Source organism: Episyrphus balteatus, chromosome 4, assembly GCF_945859705.1.
Source record: "Episyrphus balteatus chromosome 4, idEpiBalt1.1, whole genome shotgun sequence".
NCBI lineage: Eukaryota > Metazoa > Arthropoda > Insecta > Diptera > Syrphidae > Episyrphus > Episyrphus balteatus.
The window spans coordinates 38324757-38350553 of record NC_079137.1 but is presented as its reverse complement, the minus strand read 5'-3'; the positions used below and the strand labels follow the sequence as shown (position 1 = coordinate 38350553).

At 31.2% G+C, this 25797-nt stretch overlaps 2 protein-coding genes across 2 annotated transcripts; one reads left to right on the top strand and one right to left on the bottom strand.

The window, feature by feature from the left end:
- Positions 1-4233: 4233 nt before the first annotated feature.
- Positions 4234-13765, bottom strand: LOC129918569 (kinesin-like protein costa). Its single transcript, XM_055999179.1, has 3 exons — positions 12416-13765; positions 6717-7111; positions 4234-6647 (listed from the first exon to the last, which is right to left on the bottom strand). Exons 1-3 carry the CDS (start codon positions 13522-13524, stop codon positions 4855-4857), a joined length of 3297 nt encoding a protein of 1098 aa, XP_055855154.1. The 5' UTR covers positions 13525-13765; the 3' UTR covers positions 4234-4854.
- Positions 13766-15176: 1411 nt separating this feature from the next.
- On the top strand, positions 15177-25118 carry LOC129917941 (ATP-dependent RNA helicase DHX15 homolog). The gene is made up of 7 exons (XM_055998185.1): positions 15177-15390; positions 15780-16411; positions 21370-21999; positions 22070-22333; positions 24346-24468; positions 24537-24890; positions 24961-25118. Exons 1-7 carry the CDS (start codon positions 15341-15343, stop codon positions 25083-25085), a joined length of 2178 nt encoding a protein of 725 aa, XP_055854160.1. The 5' UTR covers positions 15177-15340; the 3' UTR covers positions 25086-25118.
- The last annotated feature ends 679 nt before the right edge of the window (positions 25119-25797 follow it).

Sequence of the window (25797 nt, the reverse complement as noted above, 5' to 3'; positions counted from 1 at the left end):
ATTGCAATTAAAAAATACTTGCATTAAAAAAAATTAATTGCTACTGAAAAATGTTTGCATTGAAAAATAAAATTCGTAGGTATTGCATTGAAAAAAAAATGTATTGCAAATAAAAAAATTTCTGCATTGAAAAAAAATTCAATGCAAAATGTGTGCATTAAATATATATTTTTACTTGCTCAATAGGGCAAGTATTGGTTTCGTGTAAAAAAAAAAATTCGAGGTTTTAATCAAAACTAACATTACGATGATGGAGAAGTCCGAAAAAGTGGTTTTCGTCATGACGTCCGTCGGTCTGTGCGTCGGTGCGTCGGTGCGTCGTCAAAAAAAGCTGTACATAAAGCTGCAGCCTAAACGGGTTGAGGGATTTTCTTGAAATTTGGTACAGATGATTTTTTTGTAATTTCCAAGGTTGGTTTTTTTTTGTTTTTTAATATCTCGCTTTAAACGTATACCTCCCATACAAAGTTTTGGAGTTATTGCAACTTTCTCGAAAACGGCTCTAACGATTTTGATTAAATTTAACATACGTAATGCTGTTTGCAGTTCTAACATAACTGCGTTTTTAGTTTTTCTCAAAAAATGCGGATAGTGAAAATATGACATTAACTCTTTTTTAAATCGCGGATGTCGGCTCTTCCCGTACATCTTAATGGAGTTATTGCAATTTTCTCGTAAATGACTCTAACGATTTCGATTAAATTTTACACAAGTAATGTTATACGTAAATCTAACGTAACTGCATTTTTAGTTTTTCTCAAAAAATACGGATAATGGAAATATGACTTTACATTTTTTTTAATCTTTGATGTCGGCTCTTCCCGTACACCGTTAATGAGTTATTACAATTTTCTAGACTAAATTTGACATACATAATGCTTTAAGTGATTTTAATATATGTAGCTAATTGCGTTTTTGTGTTTTTGTCAAAAAAACACGAGTAACAAAAATATGGCGTAAGAAAAACTAAAAAAAAAAATAATTTCGTATTTTTGCATTTCTTATGAAATTCATTAAAAAAATCAAATTTTAACTAATTCAAAATATTTTTTTTTTTAATCTTTGACATAAAAGCTACTTTTATCATAAGAGCAAGTACGTGCGGCCCCAGTCGTGCATTTTATTTTAATAATCTACGAATTTCTTACAATTTTGGCTATTGGACCATATAAAAACTTTTTTAACTATAATATTTAAGATAATATAAGGTCAAAAAGTCAAATTTGTAAGATATTCAACGAGTATGAAAAAAAATTTATATTAAATGCACACATTTTGCATTGAATTTTTTTTTAATGCAGAAAATTTTTATTTGCAATACATTTTTTTTTTTGTCAAGCAAAATATTTTCTTTGCAATAAAAATTTTATTTTTAATCAATTTTTTTTTTTCAATGCAAAATATTTTTAGTTGGAATAAACATTTTTTTTTAAATGCAAATATTTTTCAGTTTTAAGGCTTTAAATTGAATCTCTTACAAGTTCATTTTATTTTAACTCACCCAAATGATCAAATTATGAGAAATAAAGGTGTTTTTTCGCTCCAAATATAAATTTAATTATATTTGCCTTCTCTAAATCGTCGAAATAAGTGTTCGTAAATCTTTCAAAAATTGAAGGGTTGTTAGTCTAAAGGGTTTTAGTGCCAAATGGATTTCCAACCAAAGTTTTGAGCTTTGTTTGGGTAACTTAAAAAACCGCTATAACTTTGATTTATAAATGCAAGAACAAATATGTAATATAAAGAAAAATTTAAAAAGAAGAAAAGCGGGGCAAATTGATTCAAAATATTTTGCCATGAAAAATAGGATGCAAACAATTTTAGGCTGCCCGAAATTGCTACTAAGTCTAGAACTCTGATTGATCTGAAGTCATCAAGGAAAATCTTTTCGCTTCTAGCATGATTGGGAGGAAATGTTTTAAGCTTATGCCCCAATCCAAATTATTTAACGGAATTTATAATATCATTTAATCATAGCATTAAACAATTTTATGAAAGTTTCTACTGCTTTAACACCAGAAAAAGTTGGAAAATATAAGAGCCAACATTGGAGACTGAAGTTAAAATATCATCTGCCTTAACACCTTATCAGTTAAGTGGCGACTTTGTATAATTTATCATTTCTGTCATCATCTGATTTAAAACTTTAATGATTTTGTGTTGGTTTTTTTTTTTTTTTCCATTACATGTATGTAATTACTCGTACGATGACATCTTCTTGGCTAACTTGAAACTAAAACTTTACAAAATTTACACAGCTCGATGACATCACTGGAATATAAATAATAAAAACTTGTTACATCATTTGTTATCTAAAACATTTATTTTTGAATAATGTATATAATGTAGAATATATATTTTATACTTTGTTTTTGTTTTTGATTATTATTATTATAATTGTTTTATTTATTTTTATTTGTAATTTATTGTTAAATTTAATTTGCCTTTGTACGAGACTAAATATTTTAAGACAAAATATTTTATTCCAATAATTTTATATAAAAGAAAAATCATTTTGTTGCAGATTTAACGAGAAAAAAAATATATATGTTTATAAAAAAAAAATTTAACAAACTTAAATTATTTTTAATTCATATCTTAAATTTATAATTTGCTTAAAAATTATGTATATGATAATTAATTATTAATTATTTTTATGTCTAAATATATATTTTTTACAAAAAAAAATTATTATATTTTGTGTAAATACTTCAAAATAAGTAAACCTAATTAGTTTCTAAAAACAAAAATATTTAATTTTAAATATCACTCAACTTAAGTTTTTTTTTTTATTGTAAGAATTTAATTTTGCCTTAAAATTATTACAAAAACTTTAAATATAATGGAAGATTCGTGTATTTGTGAAAATAATTTTTTAAGGAAATTGAATGTTTTTTAAATCAATTAATCCAAACAGTGGAAAATTTGTGCAATTTTATTTTATTGTTTTAAGACTTTTTTCCTTCTAATTTGGCAATTAAGAGAAATACTAGGATTTTGTGGTTGTTGTTTCATAGAGTAGTTTTTTATTTGTATAGAAATATCAAACTGGAGTGGCAATTGTTTAGTGAAAAAGAGAAGGCATGGGCAATTGTGTAAATGGCCATTTCCACATCCAGTTTAATTTATATATATTTTTTTTTGATGATGTTCTTTTATATGTTGTCGTTTCAAGAAATTTACTTTTTTTTGGTACATTTTCAGCTTCGAAAATATTTCAAAAGATTCGAAAATGCATGTGAAATTACATTTGATCGTACATAATTAAGAATATAGTACTATGGCACACAACTCCTATTATGCGAGGCGGTATTATATATTAATTTATAAATGGCTTTATGTGTTATATGAAAAAGTATTTTTATTTTTTTTAACTTTCATATTTCAAGTTCATTTCATATATGTAAATCATACCGATCAAATAATGCAAGGATCTAAAACATTTTTAATTAAGCACAAGTAAAGTTATGTTTTTTCGAAGGATTTAAGGATGCAGATAGAATCCAAAATCAAAAACGTACACAATTTAAAAATACTCCCAATTTAACATGACAGCGAGTTTTTTCCTAAAATTGTATCGTTTGAAAGAAATCTTCTTCTCTAAAATTAATTTTTAATTATTATTTTAACTGCTCCCTTGAAGGTTATAACTTATAAGCATATTTCATTTAAATTTTAGAGTGGCAAAAACTCATAAGTTTAAAACTTTTGACCTTTAACGCCCGATTTCTTGACAAAGTTATAACTCGGTTTAAGGATATTTTTGATTACAAATTTATCTTTAAACTGAGTTTTAAGAGCTAGAACTTTGTCAAGAAATACATGTAAATGTGGGCGATTGAAAAAACAGCCCAGTTTAGCGATAGATTTTACTCCAATTCTAATGGAACTAACATTAGCTAATAAATTTAATTGTTAATTTTTCGGGATGCTTTAGGAGTTTCTTTATAAAAATTGGAGAAGGGTAACCCCAGAATAACGTAATATTTCTTAAAAACTTATTAATTTGTTTGTAAAGCCTTTCATTTCGAAATTTAACAATATTTTGTTGAATCTTTCTAACCACCTTTTTCATAATATGTATGTTTTTTAAGATAAATTATGAGATTTCTATGTTCGAGGAAATGAAATATTTTTTTTTGATTTGAATTAGCGTTAATTGCTCACATTAAAGGCATACATTGAAAGCTTTTGTGATAAAGTTTTAACTTTCTTTTATTTAATTTATTTTAAATAATATAATAATTTTATTGTTCACGAGTTAACTATTTAATTAATTAAAAATTAAGTAGATTAATTAGTAGTATAGTAGACTAAAATAATTCTAAATATTTAGAAAATTAATTTAAAATAATATTTAAATACATTTTTTAATCTAGAAACAAGTTTACAAAATTTTTTGAGAATTTATTTGTGCATGGTGTACTTTTTGATTTAGAGAGAAAAGAAAAAATCTGTTTATTTTGTATGTAATTCTAATTATAATAATATTTACTTATTAATTTTAAGCCTACTAACCTTGTATTGTGTGAAAGGGTTTCTTTTTGTGAGTAAACACTTAAATTTTAATTGAATTTTATATTATTTTGTATCATTAAATCATTTAATTATTCAGTTCTTCTTTTAAAGCAATGTTGATTCATTTTTTTGAGCATTTTGTTACTTTTTTTTTTAATTTTGTATTTCATTTAGTTTTAATATATTTTTTTATTTAAATAATTGCATTTTATGAGTATTTCTTAGCAGAGATAAATACCTTTGAAATTTTTTGGAGTATTTTTTATGTGTTTATGTAAAAAATTAGAAATAAAAAAAAATAATTAAAAAAAACTACCTTTAATAAATCTTTTCTTCTTAATTCTTTCTCGACGAATCTTGAATAATAATTTTATTCTTCTGTCTTGTCACCTTTGTCGAAGGTGGAGCAGACAACAATCGCTTGAGATTCTCCTGTGGTATGGCCGCCTGCTCGACTTGTGTTGATTTCTTTTTACTACTTTCAGGAGCTGCACTTGTAGCTGCAACAGCACTGCTACTGCCCGCATGATACCTTGTGAGTACTTGGAATTTAGCAAAGAGTTTATTTTTGGTTTCCCTTTCTTTCTCTTTGATTTTATCCAATGGCTTGTATTTTGCTAAAGCATCGGGTAGAGGACAAATCTCCATATCACCATGTTTGGGCTTCAGAATATTCTTATTGGCGGCTTTGTAGAAGTCCATTTCGAAATCAGAATCTCCTGAATAAGCTGATGGGCTTGAAGGACTTGTGGGATGATGATGGTGGGGATGATGGGCAAGAGCTGCAGCTGCAGCCGAGCCGGGATGTATGAAGCGATCATTGAAACTAGAACTTGCACTTGTTTCTTCGGCCAAATGACGCAGCATTAAGGTGAGTTTAGTTTCATGTTGTCGCTGCAGAAGAACGGCATTTCGCTCACCCTCTAATCTGGCCTGTCGAACAGCATTGCTTAGTACACGTTCTTTCCATTCCCAGGCGTCTTTTTCACGCTCTAAATTCATCAGTTGGATCTCTAGCTTTCGACTAGAATCCCGGAGATCAATGACTTTTGTAAAGTACTTATACAGCAGGGTTCGCATTTCTTCTGGAGATAATTTATTCAGTCTCGCCATTAGCATTTGCTCACCTTTCTCACGCTGTAGCCTTTCACTGGTATCAATTGACTTACGACCACAAATCAGTTCGTTTTTGAATTCAATTGCAGCGTCTATGGCTTCGATAGCTTCATCACATTCCAAAAGCTTTCGTTCTTCTTTGTGTGATAGCATCTTTTCTTTTTTCAACTTTCTATCCAATGTACACCTCTGCTCGAGTAGATGATCTCTTGTACGGCGTAAGTTTCTTATTTCATGTCTCAGTGACTCCTTTTCATCACCTTCGCCAAAGTGTTCCAAATTATCAGATTTTTCTTTGAGAACATGATCTAGATGTGAGATTCTTGCCTGAACATCCTTCAAATTCTTACCCTTTTCTACGACTGCAATTTGCTTTGTGTTCTCTTTCTCTTTTAATGCTTTTAGTTCATTTTCTAATTGCTCTTTGATTTTTTTCTCTTTTTTCATTTTCTTTTGTAAATCATCGACAAAACGTTTTGAGTCTTGAACTGATTGCTGTAGCTTCTTGACTTTTTGTCCACTTTCACCGGCAATATGTTTTATTGAAGCCAGGTCTTGTAACCGTTGTTCAATGTGGGAGGTTAGAGCTTTTAAGCGATCTATTTCAGATTTATCTTTACCACTCACAACTGCCTTGGACAATTGTTTCTTGGTTTTCTCATATTCTCCTTCTAGTTTGCCCTTCTTCTTATTGAATCGATTCTTTGCCGTAGTTCGTGTATCATTGTTCTTAACCAAGTCTATTATTATATTTTGTTTAAGTGAAATTGTATTTTCGACCTCTTTAATTTGCCTTTGCTTAGCTTCAATGTCGGTTATGATTTTGCGAAGTTTTTTTTGAATGGTTTCTTGGGGTGAATTGATTGCTGCACGTATTGGATGATTGAGATCAGTGGAACTATCAAGAAAGTCATCTTGAGATTTAGTGACTTGTTCGCGGGATGCAACTCGATTGAGCATTGCAATTTCGGCGCTGCTAAGGCTAGCACCTGGTTGAATTGATCGACGGCGACCTATAAAATAAATATGATTACAAATTATCGTAATTTCTCATCGAAAAAAAAACTGTTTCAATTTCTTACCACCAACCGATGATGACGCTCTACGTTCTTCTTGCATAAAACTGTCATTGCTTTCCATAACCGCCTTTGGCTGGTTCTTCATGAATTCCTTGTACTTGTCATTTACTAGACTATCAGTCTTAATCTTCAATTCATCCATTAGAGATTCTAATTTTTCTGCGAGATCAGGTCGTTGTGACTCAGAATCACTGTCATTGTCTGAATTTTGCTGACATGATGTCTCTGGTTCACTGACTGTTTCTTCGGGTTCTTCAGCTTCCTGAATGGGACCCAATTGCTTTTGAGATCGAACAACTTCACTCGAACTGAGACACTCTTCACATTCTTGTTTAAGAAAAAGCCATTCTTCGATTTGTTCTTTTTCTAATTCAGAAATTGCATTTGTTGACATAAGTCTAGAAAGAAATAATTTGTGTGAAATAATTTTATGACTGGAGCGAAATATTTAAACAATAAAAATTATTATGTATATAATTGGTTCCAATATAAGAAGTAAGTTTTTTTTTTTGATAAAGTCGGTCTTTACGAAACCACATCAATTAACGGCTCGTGGATTTTTCATCAGAACGTTCATCGATTATATTTAGGTTCTGCCTATTAGAATACACATAGAAACCAGGCGATCATCAGATGCTAGAAACATCAACCAAATTGACCATATTTTTTTATAATGGACGCGCACTCAAGGGAATTAAGCTACCATTATAATGTTTTCACATATTTGCCAGCAGGATGAAAAATTTATTTATTAGGAAGAGAAACCGATGAACATTATTTTTGAATGCATTTGGATTATAATAAGTTGGAAATATCGCATGCTAATTCACGTAAGACATGCATCCAAAATCTTAAAGACGCATATGTTGCGACAAGAAAACATCAAATCTCATAATCTATTTCTTGAGTTTACCAGATAAAGGTGACAGTAGACGTATATTCCAAGATCATGTAGCGGAAAGCAAGAGCAGCTAAAGAAGGAATAATATCCATGACAAAGAGGAATCATGTAAAACGGAATTTTTTTGAGGTACACATGCATTCTACCTGCAGACGCAATATTATTCTGACAGCTAAAGGAAAACTAAATTTAAACGATAGACAAATCATTGTACATATCGACGGTTAAACTTCATAACCTCGTAGGTCGAAAAATTCGAAAAAAATATTAGTAATGCAAACAATTCAGAAAATTCAGTGCTATCTTTTGGTATATTCAGTTCAACAATGTTGTTTTGAACATTTTTCAGGAATGACGAAATTCAAAAGCTCGTATTGATATATCCCATACAAAAACAAGAAACAACATATTGTTTTTTGATTTCTGAAAAACTTGCAAAAACGACTTACGAGGTTATGAAGTTTAACCGTCGATATATATATTTCTATAGTACTGTCATGAAGTCGAATTGAGTATTAGTTCATGTCGCCACTTTTTTGATGTGGCGCTCAGTGTGTTTTTTTCATACAAATTCTGCTTTTTCAAGTCACCACTAAAGTTCCTAAGATCATTTCACTTCATGATAGTGCTATGGAAATATATATACAATGAGACAAATGTTGGTAGTAAAGATTGAAAAAAAAAAAACAATAATCGTAATCGCATTTGAACGATAACGATAGTCGTTCTAACGGGTTACAGAAGAAATGAGGTAAAACAATCCTATGGAGAAATAAAATACCTTTTCCATGTTGATGGGATCTAAAACTTTCACATGCACCGAATTTTCAACCAAATATAGGCATAAGAAAAAAGGCGACTCTATACCAGACAAGCATTATTGGGGCATATCTCGGTTAAATGTCGATAAAACTTATAAGCCGGATATGATGATCTCTCACGTGACATAAACAAACAGACAATCCAAGAAATATTTCCTATGTACTCTTAAAAGCATAGGTTTCAGCAGAGAGATGTGCTATCATGTTATTTTTTAATCGATCTTAATATTGTGAGCACAATTTTTAAAAATTGAATTGAATTACGGACATCGTCGACAGCGAAATCATCACTCCTTCGAATCAAGGTGTATTAAAGGCTTTCACAGCAGTTGAAAAACCAATAAAGATTATTGTTTTTTTGCAAATAGAGACAAAACTAAGAACATTTTATGAACTAACAAACAAACAAACACAAAGTAGAAAACGTCTACTACTGTTTGAAACAATTCACTGTATATAAAGGTGTCCAAAAAGTAATGGATCGAACGAAATATGCCGATTGACCAACTTAAGGTCTCTTAGAATTTGGTAACTTGTTCATCCAAATCTTTACGGTTTTCTATTGAATGCAGTTTTTGCGAAATTTTGTAATTGATTTTTGTGTTTTTACATTTCTTCTACTAAAAAATACAATTAAAAACAATTAATTGATCAAAATATTTTTTTATTTTATACGGCATTTTTCTGCAAATTAATTAGCAGTTCCAAGTTTTATAAAAACACAATTTCTTATTTTTATTTCAGAACAACACGCCGAAAAAGATTTGTATGGTGTGACACTTGTTTATTATTTTAAAAGCTTTTCTTAGTATTGCAGTTTTCAAAAAAGTATGGAAGTTTCCAAAGTTGAAGTTATATCGGCAAATATCATTCAGAGCAAAAATCAAACAAAATTAAGCACACTCTTTCGAATTGTTGTTTGTTTATTTCTCTTTAAGATAGTTCAGTCAATGGGGAAATATCTGAAAAAAGTTTTGACGTCAGCAAAGTTTGGATTCAGTATTGAAGAGAGGTTTATCCTGAGTATAAATCTCAGTTTGCGTATTGTTTGGTTTGGCCTAAAAACGCGTTAGTCTCAATGCCTCGAGAACGACTGGTCGGTCACAAAATTTGCAAGGACTTTTTAGATAATAAAATTATTGTAATATTTTTACCAAATTTTTATTTTCCTCAGATTTGTATACGAACAGTAATCTGACTGAACAAAATATGTAAGCCATATTAATGACATATTCATTTTTCATTCAAAGAACAATTTTTCTCTTATAATAGCTCCTCATAAAATATGAAACTGAGTCCGAGTTCAAGCTCGACAGCTCGGCCTCTGAGCTTTTGCTCATCTTTTAGAATATCTGACTGAACAAAATAAGCCATATTAATGACATATTCATTTTTCATTCAAAGAACAATTTCTCTCTTATAATAGCTCCTCATAAAATATGAAACTGAGTCCGAGTTCAAGATCGACAGCTCGGCCTCTGAGCTTTTGCTCATCTTTTAGAATGTATTACCCATTGTATCGTATTGAATTATTATAACAATAAACTGAAACAATTTCTTCCATATCCCGTGAACTTTCTTTATTAAATAAATTTTATCTTCTTCGTGAGACATATAGCCAACGAAGAAGATAACATTTATTTAATAAACCGAAACTGAAACGAAACAAAAAAAAAGTTCCGCCAATGTGATTCAATCAATGACACCATTTTTCCCATTTTTCATGAACTCCGAATTTCGTAGCAAACAATTTTAGTACGACGACTGGCCTATGATACTTATGTTCGGGACTCGTAGTACGAATCAACTACGATGATAGGATGCATATCTTATACCAGAGTATTTGGTCTTGACGACTAGAGGAGGTTATCTCAAATGATGGAAAACCATAAGGATTCCTTCACGGATCGGGAACAATCGGGGATCGGGGACAGTTAATAAAAAAATTTGTTGTCTTCCAAGTTCGGAGATTTGAAATTTTTTTCTAAACTGTGAGTAGAGATAGTGTATTCAATGTACTTATGCATTGATTCCAAAGAATCCCAAATTGCGCAATGGCGCAATGGCGCAATTATTGTTAGAGAATGAGAGGAAGTTTTGAGACAAATCGCAGTGCTCATAGTGTGCTCAAGAGGTGTCAGATACAGCACAATATTTAGTTCTGTCGATGGTGTAGTGTGTCAAGCTTTTTATATTCACTTATTTACAGACATAGGGTCTGGCTTGGGGTCAATCTTATTCTTCATCTTCAATACCAACCAAAAAAATTTATTTATTTAATCCGTTAATTGCCTAACGTTAGAACTTAAAACTATTTATGCACATACAATTTTAATAATAAAATTTTACCTAAAAAATAAATAATAACTATGATATGTTAAAAAAGTTTTCTTTAAATGTTTTGCTTTTGACATTGTCGTTTACAGATGAGATCAAAAAGTAATATTTATTGAAGACTGAAATCAATTGATTTAATAGGCTATTCACACCATATTTTGTTCTGCTGAAGATCGGACATAAAGGCAATTGTCTTCTTATGCTAGTTTGACTATAGCTGAAATTTAGACGACACAGAGTTGATGGACATATTATTGAACCATTGATTAATTTGACAATAAAACAAAGCTGAATATATTTTCTATGTTGTAAAAGTGAAGGGAGATTTATAAGTAAGAGTCTGTGAGAATAGGGTGGATGTATGGATCTTTGGGACCATGGAAGAAAACGAAGGCAAAAACGCAAAAACCTCCTCTGTTTACCTTTGATTCTATTTATATGAACAGAATAGTAAGGAGCCCATATTAAGCAGCCGTATTCAAGTACAGGTCTAACAAAAGAAATATAAAGAAGCTTGAGGACATAGGAATCACAGAAATCACGAGAAAATCGTTTGATAAAACCAAGAATCTTATTAGCTTTTTTAACTATAAAGTTATAATGGTCAGTAAACGTCAACTTAGTGTCAAGAATAACTCCTAAATCAGAGAACTCGGAAAGCTTACAGAGAGAAGAAGAATCTAAAATATAATTATAAGTTATAATTGTTTTTTACCGACTTCCAAAAAGGAGGAGGTATTCAATTCGTCTGTATTTTTTTTTTTTTTTTTTTTTTTTTTTTTATGTTTGTTACCGCATAACTTTGGACTGAGTGAACCAATTTTGATAATTCTTTTTGTATTGGAAAGCTGGTGGCTGCAGTGTGGTCCCATTTCAATTTCGTTAATTTTAAGCCAAAGGAACTATTTTAAAAACCATAAAACCCAGTTTTGATCCATGGAAGTCGGTTTTGTTTTTTGCTAAAAATGATTATTTGCGTGTAAAACACATAGTTTTACATTTGTCTATATTCAAATAAAGTCGGTTTATATTGCACCATTCCCTAAATCTATGTAGATCTTCCTGAAGCTGTAAGCAGTCATTAATTGAGTTTATAATTTTGAAAATTTTAATGTAATCAGCGTAAATTAAAACAGACGAGTTTTTTATAATGGATGTTATGTCATTTATGTACAAAATAAATAAAAGGGGACCTAAATGGCTACCTTGTGGAACACCAGAGTTGACATGAAATTGGTCCGATTGCTCATTTCAGAAAGTAACAGTATAACTTCTATTCTTTAAATATGACGAAATCCACAGTAAAAATTTGTCATTAAATCCTAAGGCCTTTAGTTTGTGGACTCAAGTCTTGTGACACAATTTGTCGAAGGCTTTACTAAAGTCTGTGAATACACAGTCTAATTGCTTCCGGTTTTCAAAGGAATCAAGGCAAAAAGAAGTAAAATGGAGCAGATGAGTAATAGTTGACTTATTCAAAATGTTTAAAAAAAAAAAAAACTAGAGGCAAATTGAATCAAGTATCATAAAATATGCAGGTCTTTCAACTTGAAACATCAAACATCTTTTAACAAATAAAAACTTAGCTCTTAATATAACAAAAAAAATGTACGTTATTTAATATAATTTATATCAATACTTACTTAGAAAACAATCCTTCAGCATTGGAAACCAATTTGAACCATTGCGAAGCAGCAAATTGCAATCCAAAAGTATCATTCGGATTTGTGCCCATATGTTCTGGTCCACCATCAGGCGAGAGTGGTGTATTGTTGTCTGAGAACGTATTCATCACAACATAATTCCTTACACATTGAACTTTAAAAGCAAATTGCAAGTTGTAAATAGTCTCGTTAACATCTCTTTCCAGCGGCGAAACACACAAAATAACCAAAGTTTGTGCTCTTCCACCAAACGAATCTTTCAGCAGAGTCGTAAGAGTGGTTTGATTATAAGTCACATTGCCAGTACCATTGTACATCAAAACTGGATCAGTTAGAGTATTTACGATTCTTTCTAGCGATTGTAAACCAAGATCCTTCGGGATACTTGAATGCTGATCCATACTATTCAACATAAACATTCTCTCTGTGCCACAGAGATCACTAAAACTTGCTGTCGACAGACGATGTTGAATCAGACCTTCTTTGGAAACCCATTGTTGTTCCAAAGTGATTGTAAATAAACTATGAACAAGTGTGTCAGCCGAATCACTTCGATTATTCAATCCAACTTCAACCCAATGAAAGACTTCGCTAATACTCGAACAGGAAACATTTCCTGCTTCAAGCAAATCTCTTATTTCATCTCTAACAATCTCAACCCACCCGACATTAATTGCAAAAGTACGTTCTTGATGGGTAGCCATCTGGGCAAAGATTTCCCGCACGCATCTTTGAACTATTCCTTGTTCCGCCTCGCCATAAACACAATCTAACCCACGACCAAATAAAGTATAAGTCTTACCAGTTCCTCGCTGACCATAAGTAACCACTGAAGCATCAAAACCTTCCAGAAATAATGCCATCAATGGATAGACTGTTTGATGGTAGATTTGTGCTTGGGCACAATCGACTGGCAACGAATGTGTGACTGGGAATGAATGTGGACCAACTTGAATGACACCGGTGGCAATGCCACCTATAGCATTGTTTGGACCAATGCTCATTGGTATGGATTGGACGCATGGTGGCGATTGTGGTTCGGTTAGGCATGGATATATTCGGACGGCGACTTGTATTGGAATTTCCATGGCCCAATATTTATAAACAAATTCGAAATTAGTTAATAATAAATTTTATACATTCTATAAATGTATTGTTTATAGTTTTTTGTTGTTTTGAGTTTATTGATTATTTTGTTTTCTGTAAATTTTGTAAGAAAAATGTAAAAACTTTTCACTGTGATGAGGAACTGGAGACGAGGAAAAACTTTTACCGATTTTTGAGTTCGACTGTCAAATCGATATTTTGCGCATAAAATTCAACTTCAACATAACATGGAGAGAAAAGTATGGTGAATATTCGGATGTAATATGTAAATAAAAAACATTTTCACAGCATAGCCGACGACGAAAAAAAAAAAGTGTTATACGAATTGAAAAGGTTTCATTCAATTATGAATGCGTTCAGGGAAATGTTTGACAAATTTTTAAGGGTGAATACAAACTCATAAAAAAAATTACATAAATCACAAAAATGTATTTCATTATTATTTATTTTGTCTTTAACCATATTTACCTTAATAGAATAAAGTCTTATTCTCAAAATAAGCATGTAGAGTAGAACCCGCTTAACTTAACCGTACAGAAAAAAAAACTATATTAGTTAAATGTTATTGCTTTGAAATTTTATTTTTTTAGCATAAAGCCTGGTACGCTGCTCGCGCTAAATTTTAGCTCCCATACAAATTATCGAAAAATTTTAGCTGAGCTAAAATGGATCCCATACAAGTTATCGATAACTTGTATGGGAATTTTATCTTGGCTAAAATTTAGCGCGAGCAGCGTACCAGACTTAACTGAAAAATCTGCTTTAAGGAAATAAACCCAAACTTTTTTTGAGTTTCACTTAAGCGGGTTTGAATGTATTAATAAAAAAAGCGAAACTTTTAACTGCTGGTAATAAGAAATTAGCGGGTTTCAGCAGTTGAATTTTTTGCGGAATAACGCTAAACTTATATTATAGTGAGTAAATAAGAAAATCAAGACCGGGACGAGTCCGGAAATGTAACAAAAAGTCATTGAATGTGGGAAACGAAAATTGATTGATCGAGTTTCAACACCCTTCTGATTGGCGCAAAGATAATGAGAAGGATAAAAAGGTTGAAGTACTATCCCCGCAAGTGTGTCTATTTACTCATAGGGTCATTAGTTTTTAAATATTTTTTTTTTTTTTTTAATATGACCTCGTAGGCATTGCAAATCGACGTTTGTGCCACGTCCTACGAGTACTGCCGTTGGTTTAGCGCAGTTTTATCTCTGGTTCTATTTGCGTTCTGAATTAAAATATCCAAATCCATGCTTGAACCAATGTTGAACCACAGTTAGTCCACTGAAATTGGCAAGTTAAGTTCCTGAACCAATGCTGAACCATGTATAAACTATCAATTTCATCAATTGATGGATCTGGAATTTCATGTTTTAATTTGACTCAACTATTCATTTTAATATGAAAATGAATGAATTTGAATGTTGCGTTTTAATCTTTTTGAATGTCATTTTTCTTATAACATGATTTACAAATTTTAATAATTTATTCACGCTATATGTAAGCTCGGCCTTAATTTTTATAATAAACTTCAACCAAAAATTGATAGACTTCGAACGCACTTTTTTGTATAACAGTTTTTTTTTTTTTTTTTATTTTGTATAAAAAACCACAACCAACTTCATTCCATTTCGATGAAAAAACACATTTTCACACAATTAAAACGGCGGCAGTACAATTTGGATTTATTTTTTTCTAATTTATAATTTAATTTTTTGCGAGCAATCAAATCTAAAATATACACTTGAAGTGTGTTTAAATATTATATATAACAATTCAGTCCAATTAAATAAAATAAAAATGTCTAAAAGAAGAATCGAAGTTGGTGAAACATACTCGAAGCCAAGAAAGTAAGTATTTTTTTTTTTTCAATGACGATAAAAAGAACAAGGAAAAAGTAAAATAAAAAATGTGTTTGTTTGCAAAATTTAACTTTTTTTTTAATTAGCATGGTTTTGTGATGATATTGCTATTAGGAACGTTTACAATCGTGTCAATTTATCAAATTTTAAAAAATCTCTTCTCTTTTATTTCCATGTGATTTGATTTTTTTTTTTTGTATTTGTCAAGCCACTTGAGGTGCTCCCTTGGCGCAGTGAATTATTAATTTTCTATTTTAAAATTGGCTTCCCTAATTGCCCTGTGACATAATTTCAAAAAGGATTACATGATTACATAGTCCTTACATACTTGACAAAAAAAACTGACATAAAACCCTTTTTTTTTTCATAAATTTTAGAATAGCAACTCCACCAACAGAGGGAACTGCTGCTGCTGTAACACCCGGTGGCAGTGGCGCCCTTCCACTGGCCAAACAGAATTCTACAATAAATCCCTACACAACCAAACCATATTCACAGCGTTATTTCAATCTGTTTAAAAAACGCATAACCTTGCCCGTTTTCGAGTATCAAGTAGATTTTATGAGACTCTTGAACGATCATCAATCCATCGTTTTGGTTGGTGAGACTGGTTCGGGAAAAACAACACAGATTCCACAATGGTGTGTGGAATTTGCGTTGTCGCGAGGTGGCAAAGCTGTTGCTTGTACACAGCCACGTCGAGTGGCTGCCATGTCGGTGGCACAACGTGTTTCTGAGGAAATGGATGTTGTGTTGGGCGAACAAGTCGGTTATAGTATTCGTTTTGAGGATTGTTCTTCGCAGAAGACACTTTTGAAATACATGACTGATGGTATGTTGTTGCGGGAGGCAATGTCTGATCCGATGTTGGAGTCGTATCAAGTTATTTTGCTTGATGAGGCTCACGAAAGGACGCTGGCTACTGATATTTTGATGGGTGTGCTGAAGGAAGTCATTCGACAGAGGAAAGATTTGAAGCTTGTGGTTATGTCAGCCACTTTGGATGCTGGTAAGGAATCTTTTTGAATTAATTTTATTAAATTTATTATTTTAGTCAAAACGTTTGCAGACGTCGCACAGTGCGTTAACTAGTGGACAAAAATAAAAAAAAAAAAAACAAAAATGCAATATTGATCTTCTAAGCTATGTATCTGGCCAAGCATATGTTAAATTACTGTGTCTGGCTGTTTTTAATTTTGTTTTGCTCATTTTGGGGGATTAGCGGGACTTTCAAAAGCAGTGAAAAAATTTTTAGTCATTTTGATAGCTCGAGATTTTATTTATGTGCATTTTCATTTGGTTCGTGTAAGAAATGTACCAAAGTTTTATTTTTGAATAATAATCATGGATACATTGAGAACTTGTATGAGTAGTTATATTTAATTTTTTAAATAAATTTGAATTTTAGTGAATTATCGAAAAAAGTTCCTTTTTAAGGCATAAAATTTCATCTAAATTAAGCCTACAAAGCAAATTGTAGCACAATGAGGCATATGCATAAAAAAAAGTAATTACTAGTAGTAAAAGGTTTATAGTAAATACTAGTACTACTAGTAGAAGCTGAAACTAATAGTATTTACTACATTCGGTATGCATAAACCTCAGTTTCTACTAGCTAGTATAAACTAGTAGTAAATACTGGATTCATCCAAGTAAATACTACTAGTTTATCTGAAAGTAATAGTATATACTAGATACCTACATAAATGATGTTGATTTTTTTTGTTCTGTATTTTTAACGTTCTATAATTTTCTTCTTTTGTAACCAATTTTTTGTATTACAATTTGTTGATAATAACAACTGGTGTTTAAGACGGTTAGGGAGTTTTATACGCTTGGGACAAATGCCGAAAAAAGCATTTTAATTTTAGTACACATAATTTACTTCACGTTGCTCCTACCCTTCTTTCAGATTAAGAACCTTGAGATTTTTTTTATTGTAAAAGGGATAAATAAATTTATCAGATTCAATTAAAAACGGTAGAGCATTTTAAAATTATTATTCGCGGGCGTTCTTCGCTGTTTATAAATTTTTTTCAGATTTTAAATTGAAAAAAGCTGCCATTTTAATATTCGAAATAAATCCTCTGCAAACCGGTTGCTTTGAAAGTAAAGTCGCGACTGATGATGTCGGCATTTAACATGAGAAAGTTTTTACTAGTAAATGTTCAAGTTGGTATTTAGAAACTTGAAAAATTAGCAGTAAATACTAGAAAGTAAAAGTTCGTACTAGTTTTTTATGCATACCAAAACCAGTATTTACTATAAAAATTCATCCAAAACTAGTAAATACTATTCTTCTAGTAAATACTACCTTTCCAGCATTTACTATGTTTTTTATGCATATGGAAAATAGTAAATACTATTAAAATTTACTAGTAAAAGCATATGCTACCTTTTATGCATACGGCTCAATGATTTATGGCATTATCTTGTGTTGTTATTGTTCTTTGAGAACACGTTTAGTTTCATTGCTAACTTTTGCTAACATTTAAAATATTTGACTTTTTGTAGGCCAAAGTCGGACCAGAAAAAATTAACGACTTTTTGAAAGGTGGATTTGTTTTGTGCAAAAACAGGGGGGAAGATGAAGACATTGAAATTATTTTGAATTAGTTAAGTACTAGCAACTGCCACATAAAGTGTTTTACGATAAAAAATTGATAAATTTCGACATAAATCTTGATCCGAGGGGGAAGAAATGCATAAAAAAACAGCTTTTTAACGCTTTTTTCCATTTTGGATACGTTTATAAATTAATTTTAGCAAAGTATAGCAACATTTTTAGTGTCGTTACACTGTATTAATATTTTACTTTGTTGAAATGTAAAGTTTTCATGCTAATTTTTGCTATCCTTAAAAATTTTCAACATTTCTAGGACAAGGTCAAATCTTTAAAAAATTTAAAAATTTATAAAAATGGATTTTTTTTATAAAAAATCACGAATTGAATATGTTAATAATTATTCTGTATGAATTGAAGATAAACAAATGTTCCATACAATTTAAAAATGATCTAAAATACAAATTAAGTTTTTTGACTCAAACCTCGACGATGGGAACAATGTTCATGCTTTCTTCGAGAAGCATCATGAAGCTAATCCTAAAAATAGACTTACTCTTCCTGATAGCATTTTAACCTCTTGATGAAGGGGAACTAGTCGTGGAAGACACAAACACTACATTTAAAAGCGTCGTCAAAGACGAAAAAAAGGAAAATTTGCAAGCGTTTAGCCTTTAGCCACTAAAGTGGGCGTGGCAGAAGGCGGAGAGGGTCAAAACTATTTTATATTTTTTTAACTCATCTAGATAATCAAATTTCCTAAATTTGGTGCAAATGGTGCAAACCGTTTTTAAGGTATAAACAATTATATACAAAAGTAGGCGTGGCAGGGGGCGGAAAGGGTCTAAATTATTTTTTTAATTTTCACACTCATCTAGATTATCAAATTTCCTAAATTTGAATCAAATGGTGCACGCCGTTTTCTAGATATAGTAAATAATCAATACAAAAGTGGGCGTGGTAGGGGGCGTGAAAATTTCGTCAATTTTTTTAGAATTTCTCTTTATTACATCTACAACAATTTTTCTTTGCCAAATCAATTCCTTTTTATAAAATTGATTTTTGTCCACCATCTCCATACAATCGCCGCATTGTGCGTCGCGACGTTGCCATCATATTCTTTAACTCAATTGTAAGGTTTTTTGTTAGAAAAGCAAATGAAAAATAAAAATAAAATTCCGTATTTTCTTCTTTTTATAAAAGAAACTGGGTTTAAAATATTTATGTGATTCTAGATAGAAATTAAACTAAAGCCTTAGGCCCATTTCACACATAGCCGGGAACCGGGTAAATAGCCCGGATAGCCGATTGCTAGGTACACGTTCTTATGGGCGCCTTCACACGAATAAATTGAAAACGTATGAAGAAAAACAGGCTACCCGGGCCAGCTAAATGGCCCTTAGGCCGTGTGTGAATTGGGTTAAATATTATTAAGCGAGGCTAAATTTTTGACATTATTGAGGTAAAAAGTTAAATGTTAAAATGTAAAAATTTAACCTGCTCTTTAGCTGTGTGAATTGGGATAAATTTTAGACGTTGCTAAATAATTTGTTTAAGCTGCAAAACAAAAGAATTAATTTTAAAAACTATTATAAATCTTTACAATATACAAACTTCCAACACGCGTTGTTCTGTGAATTTTATTTTTGATTCTTATGCACTTCCAATTTTTTTCATCATCAATAAAGTGAAATATATCAAAGAATATTATTATTCCTTGATATACACTAATACTCGTAATGTTGTATTTCTTTCTCAATTTCCATTCTTTATTTTCTGTTTTTAATTATTTATTATCCTTCTGTGAAAAATGTATCCTGCGAAGTTAAAAATTTAACCGGGTCCTAAAGCAGGGTAGTACCTAGTGTCTAAGTCCAAAAAATACAAGATTCATGTATTAAGTGGTGGGAAACTTATTAGAAACATCTCCCTTGTTTACAAATATCTTAGTTTTTTTTTAATATGAATACGAATTATTGTAAATTTTTTTAGCAAACATGAGTGATGTATAACACTTTTTTGTTTTGATTAATCAAACTCTACTTTGAGTTATGGCCGGTTATAGCGATCAGGAAAATGCATCAGAAAAAAAAGAAACAGTTTGAAATTAAATATTTTTAATGAAATATTTTAAATAATTGTTCCATTGTAAATTTTTCTTTTCGAAAAAAGTTCTCTGAGTCATTTATAATCGATTGGTATAACGTTTGTGTTTCAAATCGAATTAAAAATCACAAAATATTTTATTCAAATCATGAATGGTAGGTGTTTGATGGTAAACTAATCAAATTAATAAATAAACCAAATTAAAATGAACACAATCTATAAAGTTTGACGATACCTGGGATTCAGGAATAAACCAGACCAAGCAAATTTCGTATTGTTGACAATTATGTTCACAATTATCGTTTTGAAGATTTACGTATTGAAAAGTACGTAATGAATCCGACGACCGAACATACATTATTTATATTTACATATTATTATAGTAGTTTTGTTAAGCAATCCAACATAAACCTTCTTTATAAACATAAAAGACTGATAAAGCAACGGCAGAATTATCTACCTGACATTTCTCCTATGACTAAAACGTCGAATTAGAAAACGATCGTATGCAATCGTTTTGAATATATGTTGATATCTAAATCTTTGTGTACCGATAAGAAAGTAACACTTCGTTAAAACGTTTACGTTTCAGATATTAGAAATTTGTGAATAATTCTTATTTATAGAGGACACCGATCCCAAATGTGTAATGCGTTTTGGTATGTTTGATAAGGCTGAATACAAACAGCGCCGCATTTGAAGTCGATATTGGCAAAACAAATGTTTTGTCGTTAACCTTTTAAAATGCCAAGAATTGTAAAAAAAATCTCTTTGCAGTTAATCACACAACTTTAGCTGTGGTCGTTCTGCGCCATTGTGCACCACCTAATTCTACGTTTTGCATCTGCTCTAAGCAGAAAATTGAGGAAATGATTTTAAGTTTTTATTGTTTAAAATAATCCCCTCATTGCCCGATGAAACAGAGATGCGCATTGTTTAGTATTACATTACATTGTTTAATATTACATTACAATGATGCAGAGAATAACGGCTTTGTTGTGGATGGGACGCAATTATAATTCGTTTATGTTACTTACCAAAATATCAATGTCATAAGCAATATGGTCGAAATAATGACGTTTAATCAACTGCCTACTTCATAGATCGGTAAACTTCCGACCACGCTGTATAGTCATAGTGATCTGACCGAAACCAGTGACTTCATAAACTTTATCACTTTTTTTGCGACAGATAACTCTTAGTTTCATAGTATTAGTCGCCAATAGAGCTTCGACTTATAACATAGAAACAGAACTGTAGTTGATTTTTATGTTTAATTTCAATTTTCATTTAAATAGGCAAGTTCCAGCAGTACTTCGATAATGCACCTCTGATGAGCGTGCCTGGTCGTACGCATCCTGTCGAAATATTCTATACACCAGAACCAGAAAGGGATTACCTAGAAGCTGCAATTAGAACCGTAATACAGATTCATCTTTGCGAGGACATAGAGGGTGACATCTTGATGTTCCTCACAGGTCAGGAAGAAATCGAAGAGGCATGCAAGAGAATCAAACGTGATGCAGATAATCTTGGTCCAGAAGTTGGTGAATTAAAGTGCATTCCATTGTATTCGACGTTGCCACCGAATATGCAACAGAGAATTTTCGAACCAGCACCACCGAAGAAGGGCAACGGAGCTATAGGTCGTAAAGTAGTCGTATCTACAAACATTGCTGAAACTTCACTAACCATTGACGGTGTTGTATTTGTGATTGATCCTGGTTTTGCCAAGCAAAAGGTCTATAATCCACGTATTAGATTGGAAAGTTTATTGGTTTCACCCATAAGTAAAGCTTCGGCCCAACAGAGAGCCGGTCGTGCTGGTCGAACAAGGCCGGGTAAATGTTTCCGACTCTACACCGAGAAGGCATTCAATAATGAAATGCAGGACAACACATATGCTGAAATTTTAAGATCCAATTTGGGTAATATATCAAAAAATTAAATCATTTCTTGTTTTCATCCAATAACCATGATTATTTTTTCATTCTCCAGGAACTGTTGTTCTTCAATTGAAAAAACTGGGAATCGACGATTTGGTTCATTTCGATTTCATGGATCCACCTGCACCCGAAACACTGATGCGTGCCCTGGAATTGCTCAATTATTTAGCTGCTCTAGATGACGATGGAAACTTGACAGAACTTGGTGCAATTATGTCTGAATTTCCACTGGATCCACAATTGGCAAAGATGTTGATAGCCAGTTGTCAACACAATTGCTCAAATGAGATTTTATCCATAACAGCAATGTTGTCGGGTGAGATGAATTACTTTTTGTTTTTTATTTATAAATGTCCTTGCTTGAGGAGCTATTATCTAGTCTTCTATTTATCTATTTTGATTTGATATTTGTAAAATGTAAGGAAGGTTTTTTTTTTTGTTTATTATTGTTACAATCGAATACATATTTTGTTTCCACAAATTCCATCGTAGTCGAAAATTTGTTACGAGTCTCGGAAAATCTTTACATGATCTAAGCTTACTTAATAACTTCCTAAGAGTGACCAGCGCCATTTGGCAGATACAATCTATTGTAAATATTGGCCTCAATTAACAAGCTTCCCCAGCCAGTCCCACCCTTACCCAGCTGTTTCCAGTTTCGCATGTCAAGTCCCCTTCCATTTGCGTGTGCCACCTTAGAAGAGGCTATCCTCGTCAGTGCCTTGCGTCTTTCTCATCTTGCTCCTTTTTTTCTTCTGAAAAGCCAATGTACCTTCGTGCTTTTTCGCTTATAGAGCTCATTGGCGGTTGTGATCCTTTTTCGCAGTGCCGCTTTTTGTTTAGCGCTAGCCGCCATTCATTGTGAAGCCAGCGATTTCGTGGTCATCTCTGATGGCTTCTTAGCAATGTTGTACTGGTTTTCTAAAGGAGCAAGCTTTCGGCTTAGGATTTTTTTCAGAAATTATTCAAGCATAAATCGAAAAAAAAACACGTAATTTCTTACGATTGGAGTAATCCGACGTCGAAAGAGTTATAGTTGATTCCTCAAAACGTTCGGATTTACTGAAGGAATGTCTAGATTCGGTGAGAGAGATTTATGTGTTTCAATATGAATATTGAGATACGGGAATAGCTTTCTTGTCATAAAAACATATTTTTGGTGTATTGCAGTTGGATGCCTAAAGCTTTTGTAATGTCAATTTGTATAAAATTGGGTTCTGGTATAATTGTTGTCTACATCGTAACAAAATTTCGATTGCCTTGGAATTTGAGGCAAAGGTAAGTCGGTTTTTCTTTAGTTTTCAAAAATATGATAGGAAACATAAATGAAAAAAATATGTAAAAAAAGTTTGGGCACTCATTATGCCTCCCTAGAACTCTTCTTATTTGAAACAGTCATTAAAGTTTAACTTTGTTGTTGAAAAGCTAATAACGTGGTAAAATGGTGGTGCGGAGAATTCCTATTGATGGTAGTTTTATAGTTTAAAATAAAGCAAGTAACGATTAAATGTATTAAAATTCTAAATCCACATAAAGGAATTTAACAGGAGACAAACATTTAAAAAAATTAATTTTCCCTGGCAGTTTTGTCTACTTAGCCGCTGTAATACTTAGCGTTCAACTTAACCCAAATTTAAAGTAATATAAATAGAAAATCTAGTTAAAAACTAAACAACGTTAATTAAAATTGCAAAAGAACTTAGGAAAGAAATAGAATAGAATGCACATGCACAGCACATATTGGCTTACCCCGAAAAGTTCCACTAGCACCTTGGCTAAGATGTCATTTTTTATGTAGCTTTTTGTCTCTATCATTGTCTTCAAAACTTCTTTATTAGAGCTTGATTTAAAAGGTATTTGAATCCTTTTCAAATTTTACCCCTTCTACCAAATCCAAGATAAAATATTTAATTTCAATTAAAAAAGAACCAAAACTCGCTGCCGTAGAATCTTTGGTGTTTTTATTTAGAGCAGCATGGAGTTTCATGTGCGATTTAAAACCCACTACATTGATATTTTATTTATTTATTTTTTTCTCTTCATTTCGAATTTGTTAAAACTAAAAAATTATTTAATTCATTTCAAAAGTACATATATTTAATTCTTAGTGAGTGAAAAAATCGATGTAGTGGTGTAAGAGTAAAAGTATTTATTAAAAAAAAAACAAAAAAAAAACAAAAATTGAAAACCCCATCGCACATGAAACTGAACAAAACCATAGCCCCTAGGTGTCTTAACTTCTCCTTCATAAACACACACAAACCAATCCAAAAAAGACAAATCAACTATATTACTGGGACGTAAATGTGCCCCAAAAAATGTATTTAGTCCCTCAGTGTTTCGTTCGACCAAATGAGGCCAAAAAAGCAGCTGACGAGGCAAAAATGCGTTTCGCCCATATCGATGGAGATCATCTAACATTGTTGAATGTTTATCACGCTTTTAAACAAAGTAAGTTATATAAATTATAAATAAATCAAAAGATATTAAAGTTGTTTGTTTTTTTCCCCCTATTAAAGGCAATGAAGATCCAAACTGGTGTTATGAGAATTTCATTAATTTCCGTTCATTAAAATCTGCTGACAATGTACGCCAACAGCTGGCTAGAATTATGGACCGTTTTAGTTTAAAACGTACGAGCACAGAATTCACATCGAAAGATTACTACATAAACATTCGAAAGGCACTCGTACAGGGTTTCTTTATGCAAGTTGCCCATTTAGAAAGAACCGGACAATATCTTACGATAAAAGATAATCAAATTGTGCAGTTGCATCCGTCGACGTGCTTGGACCATAAACCCGATTGGGTTATTTACAATGAGTTTGTGTTGACTACGAAAAATTACATTCGAACTGTCACCGATGTTAAACGTAAGTTTGTTAAATTACGAAATTTTTGTTTTAGACTTATTTAACTAAATTTTTTTATTTAATTTTCTAGCTGAATGGTTACTGACACATGCCCCACAATATTATGACATGAATAATTTCCCACAATGTGAAGCGAAAAGACAACTTGAATTACTGCAAACCCGATTGGAATCTAAACAGTATCAAAAGTTTTAGTTTCCTTTTTTTTTTTTTGTTTGTTTTAATTTAACACAACACACAATAATAATTCTTTATAAGTTTATTATCAATAAATAAAAAAATCAAAAAGCCAAGCACTTTTTATTCTCAAATAGGAAATGTAAAAATTCTTATTCTAAAAAAAAATGTGTAGTTTTGAAGCTGGCTTAGGATTTGGTGTAAAAGTGTTTGGGAATATTTTTGCTAGTGTTAGGTTTTTTTTTTGTGGCTTCATTCTTTTTAATAAATACACAAAATTATAAAATTAAAAAAAAAAACTAGAATTCAAAAAAATAACAATTGTAGAATTTCTTTTTAAATATATAATAAAATAAGACGAATCAGAATACCTTGGACATTTAATTATAATACTTACCCATGTAAAAGAATACAAAAAAAGTAAAGTAAAAAACAAAATATTTGTATTTCTTGAGCAATCCTAAACAAAAAAAAAAATATAATAAAAACATCTTCAAAAGAAATATATTTTATTTTTATCTTAGAATCAGTCATGATTGGAAATAGTCGTAAATACGATTTCTATTAAATTTCTTTCAGATAATAAGAAGAAAATATTCTTAAAAAAAATTAGTAAAGAAATCGTGGATGCCCATCTCCTGCAATATAAATAATATTTCAAAAAGTGTAAGCAAAAATATTTTTAAAAAAAGCAAGTAAGTAATATGTAGCTATATTAAATAAATAATAA